At 39.4% G+C, this 8,969-nt stretch overlaps 1 protein-coding gene across 3 annotated transcripts in view; it reads left to right on the top strand.

Moving 5' to 3' along the window:
* Window positions 1-2,536: 2,536 nt before the first annotated feature.
* LOC115155655 (SEC14 domain and spectrin repeat-containing protein 1) overlaps window positions 2,537-8,969 on the top strand; it is a 70,012-nt gene continuing 63,579 nt past the window's right edge. For 2 of the 3 annotated variants that reach the window (XM_029702505.1, XM_029702503.1), the window contains exons 1-3: window positions 2,537-2,835; window positions 5,043-5,095; window positions 5,367-5,444. In XM_029702505.1, coding sequence (XP_029558365.1) covers window positions 5,390-5,444 — 55 coding nt within the window. In that variant the 5' untranslated portion in view covers window positions 2,537-2,835; window positions 5,043-5,095; window positions 5,367-5,389. Of the gene's footprint in view, window positions 2,836-2,883; window positions 3,060-5,042; window positions 5,096-5,366; window positions 5,445-8,969 lie in introns of those variants that run through there. The other variant, XM_029702504.1, reaches the window with a different exon arrangement.

Genomic DNA, 8,969 nt, shown 5'->3' with positions numbered 1-8,969 from the left:
GGTTTAGCTAAACATACAGCCCACGCAACTTCATCTTACATTCCATCTGTTTGGTCGATAGGGAGATAGGCAGCAATTACAGTACGAATAGGCCTTCATCCACACAATCATTGCAGACTGCCCAGCATCTCATCATTACCACTGAACGCAATGGTACTTTCTACAAAGTAGTTTCTTTACCAAAATCAGCCAGTCATATGTTACACATGGCCCTTTTTATCAATTTGACTTGGAATACTAAGTCATCGTATAGATATGGATGTACAATGAACACAAATATAAACGTTTTTGTCCCATGTTTCATGAGCTGAAAGAAAAGATCCCAGAAATGTTCCATACGCACAAAAACCTTACTTCTCTCAAATGTTGTGAACAAATTTCTTTACATCCCTGTTAGTTAGCATTTTTCCTTTGCCAAGATAATTCATCCACCTGACAGGTGTGACATATCAAGAAGCTGATTAAACAGCATGATTATTACACATTATTACCTTGTGCTGGGGACACTCAAAAATATGGTTTTGTCACACAACACAATGCCAAAGATGTCTCACGTTTTGAGGGAGATTACAATTGGCATGCTGACTGCAGGAATGTGCACCAGATCTGTTGTCAGATAATGTAATGTTAATTTCTCTACCATAAGCAACCTCCAATGTCGTTTTAGATAATTTGGCAGTACGTCCTACCGGCCTCACAACCACTGACCACGTGTAATCCCGCCAGCCCAGGATCTACACATCCGGCTTCTTCACTTGCGGGATCGTCTGAGACCAACCACCTGGACAGGTGATGAAACTGTGGGTTTGCACAACCAAAGAATTTCTGAACAAACTGTCAGGGAAGCTCATCTGCGTGCTCGTCGTCCTCTCCAGGCTGCGTGCTCGTCGTCCTCACCTGACTACAGTTCGGCGTCGTAAGCGACTTCAGTGGGCATATGCTCACCTTCGACGGCCACTGGCAAGCTGGAGAAGTGTGCTCTTCACGGGGGAATCATGTGGGCGAGCGGTTTGCTGATGCCAACGTTGTGAACAGAGTGGCCCTGGTGGCGGTGGGGTTATGGTATGGGCAGGTATAAGCTACGGACAACGAATACAATTGCATTTTATTGGAGGCAATATGAATGCACAGAGATGCCGTGATGAGATCCTTAGGACCATTGTTGCGCCATTCATCCGCCGCCATCACCTCATGTTTCAGCATGATAATGCACGGCCCCATGTCACAAGGATCTGTACACAATTCCTGGAAGCTGAAAATGTCCCAGTTCTTCCATGGCCTGCATACTTACCAGACACTTCACCCATTGAGCATGTTTGGGATGCTCTGGATCGACGTGTACAACAGCGTGTTCCAGTTCCCGCCAATATCTAGGGACAACATTCCAGAGCACTTGGGACAACATGGGACAAAATTCCACAGGCCATAATCAACAGCCTGATCAACTCTATGCGAAGGAGATGTGTTGCACTGCATGAGGCAAATGGTGGTCAGCTTTTTTTTAAGGTATCTGTGACCAACAGATGCATATCTGTATTCCAGTCATGTGAAATCCATAGATTAGGGCCTAATTAATTTATTTAAATTGACAGATTTCCTTATATGAACTGTAACTCATTAAAATCTTTGAAATTGTTGCATGCTGCTTTTATATTTTTTTCTCAGTGTAATATTTAAAGCACTAATGCAGTTTTTGTAAATTAGCTACGTAGGGTCAGGATGACAGTCAACATGTTGTATGCTGCGTCATATAAAAACATGCCTGCCCTGAATCAGAACTGCTGAATGCAGTCAGCAAATGTGAGCAGGGAACATTTTATAACAGCTTTGAATAGAAAGGCAGAGACATCTAGTGGTTCTTCAGAGACACAATAATCCTAAATACGCTGCACACCTCATTACTATAGAAAACACATATTAAACATGTAACGAATTTAAATTAAGGGACCATATACAAAGTCTATTGTTGGAAATTAGTTTGATTGTTGACTTGGGAGGAAATTTTCAAAACATACATTTTCTGCATTTATCAGAGAACATACTTATTTGTGTGTTTCTTATCTTCATCAGTTGCATCTAAATAACAAATACACAATTACACATGAATGAACACATGAATAATAATTAAAATAGTGACTATAGTTACCTTGCCTACTGTTTATTACAGCTGTATAAACTATCCATAAACGTATAAGCCTAGTTAACAGTTTATAAACTATTTATAGACCATTTTAGGGTAGCGTTACCTAGCCTACTGTCTCTTAAATAATAATAAAATGTTTCTAAACATGTTATAACGTATAGCTTTATAAAACATCTAACATAACATGTTTATGTAACAACTACACGTTTGACTTCAATCTTCCTTTTTTAAACAATAAAATGTTTTACCCTCACTGTCATTATATATGATAATAAAAAGTAATGTTTTATAAATAAAAAAATCTGACAGTTTCCATATTTTTCATTTGAATGGAAAACGGCTCATTGAATCCGTTTCTACCGGGCAGAGACTGTCCGTTTGGGAGTGGCCTCTGTAGTAAAAGTCCAGCCCCCTGAAAACAAACCATATTTCAATAGCAAATCCAGTGTCGATATGGCTGAGTTGTAACTTTTGAGCATACCATTTTTATAACGGCATCTAAAGCCTTGAAAGATGTGATCACATAGATGTGATCGCGTAAGCTAACAGTCCAACAAAAATCTGTGGAACTCGGTCAGATAAAAATTGCGATTTTTCACTTGAAACAGCTGCCTCCTGCTGCTCCTCCTACAAACTACATTGATTGATTCAACATCGTGTAACGGTACATACTTCGTCCTGTTTCGTCTGAGGTAAGAACGAAATCGTCCCTTCGGTCGTTACAATGCACCATTATCAAGGATTATAACGGGAACACGGTTAGAGCGGGATTCAATGTCATTGTGTCTGCAATAGCCTAGTCTAATGCAACAGTGTTTTATTGCTTCTATTGGTTGTGTAGCCACTAGCCAGTTGTTGGGGGAAAACCTCGTGCTACTGCTACACTGATACTGCTACTGCTTCTTATTCAGCACGGGTGAGCAAATGTGTAGCTATATCATCATACATTTCATACATCATGAAGAGGGTCTTACATTATAGAATTTACGAAACGAGCTCGAGCGATGAACAGGCCATGGAGGTGGGTCCTTCGATTTCAGGGCTTTTGTCTCGTGGCTATAGCTGTGTGCCTGGCTATAAAACCATTGTACAGTGATCTACCAACAAATAAGGATAGCCTAATATCGAAACTTGCAATTGAACCTAAATGTAAGAAAATGTATGTCTGTTTATTCTCAACCATGCTTATTATTGCCTACCCTCCTAAACGCCCCTTTCATACCTAGCCAATGCGTCGTGGCCATTGGTAATGTCATTGAAAATGTCATCATTATCGAATTACTGTAGCCAACCTTTGAACGCAAGGAAAACTATTATCAATGCTTTGGTAGCAGTCTAATATTCAAATTGACAATATTATGCCTTTTATCAAAATAAGAAGCATTGTTATTGTCATCAATTACAGCCTCCAAATAGGAATAACTATTTATTCTTGGAGTATGAGAATATGAGTGAGATTACTCAATTGTCATACTTAGTAAGGATACCTTAATAGAAAATGACTCAAGTAAAAGTGACAGTCACCCAGTAAAACACTACTTGAGTAAAAGTCTAAAAGTATTTGGTTTTAAATCTACTTAAGTATCAAAAGTAAATGGAATTGCTAAAATGTACTTAAGTATCAAAAGTAAAAGTATAAATCATTTCAAATTCCTTATATTAAGCAAACCAGACTACACAATTTGTATGTTTTTTTTTTTTTAATTAAGGGATAGCCAGGGGCACACAGCAACAGATATAATTTACAAACAAAGCATTTGTGTTTAGTGAGTCCGCCAGACCAGAGGTAGTAGGGATGACCAGGGATGTTCTATTGATAAGTGTGTGAATTGGACCACCTGTCAACATGTAATGACTACTTTTGGGTGTCAGGGAAAATGTATGGAGTAAAAAGTACATTCTTTTCTTTAGGAATGTAGTGAAGTTAAAGTAAAAGTTGCCAAAAATATAAATAGTAAAGAAAAGTACTGATACCCCAAAAAACTACTTAAGTAGTACTTTAAAGTATTTTTATTTAAATACTTTACACCACTGCTAATTACAGTAGCCTCTGGCAGTCAACACACTTTACACATCATGCACATATTTGATCTAGATATATTAGCTCAGACACTAACTTTCCAGGAAGAAAAGCAAACCCAACTTTCTCTAATAATATATGACACAAGGACAAGGTTATTTCATTATTAATGGTGATAGTGGTTTGATAACTGTAGTCTGGATGAACCCAAAATTAAACTAGGCTACATGCAAGTTAGAGAGAAGAAGGTACAGTAAAACAGGTCTTCATCCCAGATGGTACCCTATTCCCTATATAGTGCACTACTTTTGACCAGGACCCATAGGGTGTCATTTGGCATGTAATCTATGATAATATGCCAGTGGGTGGCTCAGTACTGTGCAGTAAGTCAGAGTTTGCTGCATTTCAATCTACTAATGGGTTTCAAATGTTTCCTGACACTGATTTGGCCAGCAACCATGTAAATCTATCATTCTGCAGTCTTTGGGATAAAAACAGATTTGACCGAAAGGATATGATGATGTACTGCAGTGGTTTGTGTATCATTCAGTTCAGTGAAGACAAGACATGTTATTGATAACAGCCCAAATGGGTAATCCTCCCCCCGCTTGTTTAGCAGAATCAAGTAAGTTTATTAGTGTATTTGATGCTAACGGAATACAATAGAACAGAACACTTACACTTCCTTCTTCCTACTTCATAACTTGATACTGTAGCCTACCTAAGTGCCTGGAGATTGTTTTGATCTCACAAAGTAATACGGTATGTCTTGATTCCACATTAGGGGATGATTCGTTTGTCAATATGATTGTCAATATTGAGCTAGTTGCAACTTATCTGTAGTGTTGACTTGTTCTTATCTCTTTGTCCTCATTACAGAACATGGGCCCAGAAGGAAAGGTTTGAAGGAGGTACCTGTGATTTCTAGGAAGGTAAATCATCTTGGCTTTTCAATGTATCAGTTGGCTTTTCGTAGACAAAGTGATCACCGTTGTAAATGTTATGTTGTGTGTGTGTGTGTGTGTGTGTGTGTGTGTGTGTGTGTGTGTGTGTGTGTGTGTGTGTGTGTGTGTGTGTGTGTGTGTGTGTGTGTGTGTGTGTGTGTGAGTGTGAGTGTGTGTGTGTGTGTGTGTGTGTGTGTGATAATGTCATTATTATTATGTGCGTCACCTGCTTTGCTATACCTACATCTTTACTTTTCAGACTGAAGGGCGGAACTTGCCAGGATGGATGCCACCAACATACTGCCCATTCTGAAGAAACGCCTAGCCTTCTTGTCAGGTAATAACATGCTCCAATCAGTCAAAAATGGCCTGCACTGCATTTACATTGTAACATTGTAACATTACCAGTGATCATCTTTAAATAGAAATGCCCAAAAGTAGTGTCACATCCACTAATTACTATTAGTAATTATAGTATTACTACTATGCGTTGATCCTAGCTCATGCAACTGGCCCAAGAACTTTCTGTGTTTCTTATTGAACAATTCCAGTCAGTGAAATAACAGTACAGCAGTGAGAGTGAGCATTATCAAAGAAGTAGAAGGCAGGCAGAGTAGACAAAAAAATACACTTGCAGGCTCATATAAATCCCAGGATTGTCAAGCTTTATGTGTACCACACATCTAACTCTCACTTTCATCACGTTGTTTAATCATCATAGTTGTACAAGGGCACAACCATTTGAAGTTGCAGTGGTATTGATGTGTCCTCCTCCCTCTCTAGCCTCTGAAGGGAGTGTAGTGTAGTGCAGTAGTTCTTGGTCTAGGAGTGTAGTAGCTAGTCCTTGGTGGTCTGATAAATATCCCTCTCTACTCTTGGTGCTGGCAGGCAGTGTGTTGTGATGAAGGTGAATGATAATGGCCTGTGCTGCCCTGCCTGCTGTCCGAATCAGTTTTCTCATCATGTTGATGACTCTGATTTGAAGGTCACGGCATCAGGACTGCATCAGAGAGGGACTCTCCAGAGATGCTGAGTGTTCAGAATACTGTTGAAGGTCTCACTGACTTACCAGGCGCTAGATACACAACAAAACGAAGGCTTGTGGCATTAGAATAGAATATATCTTTATTCTACTTGTGACACTGAAAGTCTAATGAAAGCTAATAGTTCAGTTCACAAATATTGACAATATATAATTTGTTTTGATGGTAATAGCTATTATTATCTTGTTTGCTACTAAGATAACAATGTTTTGGATTGAGCTGCTGTACGTTATATACTTCACACTGATTTCTTTAGAGAGTGAATGGGGTTTCTCTTGAGATTGAGTTTCTAATTTTGGCAAAATAATAGTTTAGACATAAATGTTTGAATACTTCAACATTTGCCAGTGAGCGTTAAATAAAGACTTCTGCTAGTTTAAAATTGTTTTGTTGTTATTTCCAGACTGGAAAAGGTCTCAAACAGACGCATAATTGTTTCAGGAAAATCACAACACTCAATCATGTGGTTTCCCGTGTTTAGACTCTTACACATATAAAAGAAAAACAATGAACAAAGCTGCTGCTTTTCATTCAGGGAAGTGTTGTGACAAGGTTACTGCCTGACTCACTCTGGCTTGACAGAAGACTAACTTTGATGAGGAGTTGCTTTTACTTCTCTAGTCATCAAGTGTATGTACATGACTATACCGCTGACTGACTCACACTGGCTTGACAGAAGACTAACTTTGACAAAGAGCTATTGCTTTTACATCACTGACTCATAGTGGACACTAAACTAACTTTGATGAGAACAAGAGTTGTTGCTTTTACCATTTTCGCCTTGACATGTGGTTCATCCCCCTCACAATTATACAGATATGTTATGAGAAATGAGAGCATTTTATGGGCCTTTTTGTTAGTTTTGGTGTTCGGCAGGGTGTTTTTTGGCTGTTCACGCTCACAGTTTTTCTTGAGGCATGTCGTAGTTCGGTAGCTGTAGGGGTGGGAACTAAGGACGGGATTCTTCAATGAAGTGTTTGCTGTCATTCAACGAGAGAGATTAGAGAGCTCAGCAGCAACGAGACCCTACTGTCTGCAGTGCACTACTAGTTTTCATGCACATTTTTTCACTTGAAAAGTACTACACCCAACATCTTAGCTAAAGACCTCTTCTGCAAAAACGTCAAAATTTATAACAGATTTCTAGATTTATGTTAGATTCATTCGGACTATTCAAATCAAATCAAATTGTGTGTCACATATGTCGAATACAACAGGTGTAGACCTCACAGTGAAACGCTTACTTACAATCCCTTAACCAACAATGCAGTTTTAAGAAAAATACCTAAAATAAATTAAGAAATAAAAGTAACAAACAATTAATAATAACAATAGCACGGCTATATACAGGGGGTACCGGTACAGAGTCAATGTGCGGGGGCACCGGTTAGTCGAGGTAATTGAGGTAGTATGTACATGTAGGTAGAGTTATTAAAGTGACTATGCATAGATAATAACAGAGAGTAGCAGCAGCGTTAAAGGGGGGGTGGCAATGCAAATAGTCTGGGTATTCATTTGATTAGATGTCCAGGAGTATTATGGCTTGGGGGTAGAAGCTGTTTAGCAGCCTCTAGACTTGGCGCTCCGGTACCGCTTGCCGTGTGGTAGCAGACAGAACAGTCTATGACTAGGGTGGCTGGAGTCTTTGACAATTTTTAGGGACTTCTTCTGACACTGCGTGGTATAGAGATCCTGGATGGCAGGAAGCTTGGCCCCAGTGATGTATTGGGCCGTACGCACTACCTACCCTCTGTAGTGCCTTGCGGTCGTAGGCCGAGCAGTTGCCATACTAGGTAGTGAGATGCAACCTGTCAGGATGCTCTCGATGGTGCAGCTGTAGAACTTTTTGAGGATCTGAGGACCCATGCCAAATCTTTTCAGTCTCCTGAGAGGGAATAGGTTTTGTTGTGCCCTCTTCATGACTGTCTTGGTGTGCTTGGACCATGTTAACTTGTTGGTGATGTGGACGCCAAGGAACTTGAAGCTCTCAACCTGCTCCACCACAGCCCCGTCGATGAGAATGGGGGCGTGCTCGGTCCTCCTTTTCCAAGAGGGACAAACAACTGTAATCAGTGTTTCCCCTTTCGCCTCTCCAAAAAATATGATGAAAAAAACCGATATATAGTGACAAGAAAAAGTATGTGAACCCTTTGGAATTACCTGGATTTCTGCATAAATTGGTCATAACATGTGATCTGATCTTCATCTAAGTCACAACAATAGACAAACACAGTGTGCTTAAACTAATAACACACAAATTATTGTACTTTTGTTGTGTATATTGAATACACCATTTAAACATTCACAGTGTAGGTTGGAAAAAGTATTTGAACCCCTCGGCTAATGACTTCTCCAAAAGGAGTCAGCTAAACTGGAGTCCAATATATATATATCTATATATATATATATATATATATATATATATATATATATATATATATACAGTGCTCAAAAAAATAAAGCGAACACTAAAATACCACATCCTAGATCTGAATGAATGAAATAATCTTATTAACTACTTTTTTCTTTACATAGTTGAATGTGCTGACAACAAAATCACACAAAAATAATCAATGGAAATCCAATTTATCAACCCATGGAGATCTGGATAGTGGAAAACCACACTACAGGCTGATCCAACTTTGATGTAATGTCTTTAAAACAAGTCAAAATGAGGCTCAGTAGTGTGTGTGGCCTCCACATGCCTGTATGACCTCCCTACAATGCCTGGGCATGCTCCTGATGAGATGGTCTCCTGAGGGATCTCCTCCCAGACCTGGACTAAAGCATCCGCCAACTCTTGGACAGTCTGTGGTGCA

The sequence above is a fragment of the Salmo trutta genome, chromosome 20 (genome assembly GCF_901001165.1).
Source record: "Salmo trutta chromosome 20, fSalTru1.1, whole genome shotgun sequence".
Classification (NCBI taxonomy): domain Eukaryota; kingdom Metazoa; phylum Chordata; class Actinopteri; order Salmoniformes; family Salmonidae; genus Salmo; species Salmo trutta.
This window is presented reverse-complemented; position numbering and strand designations above follow the sequence as displayed.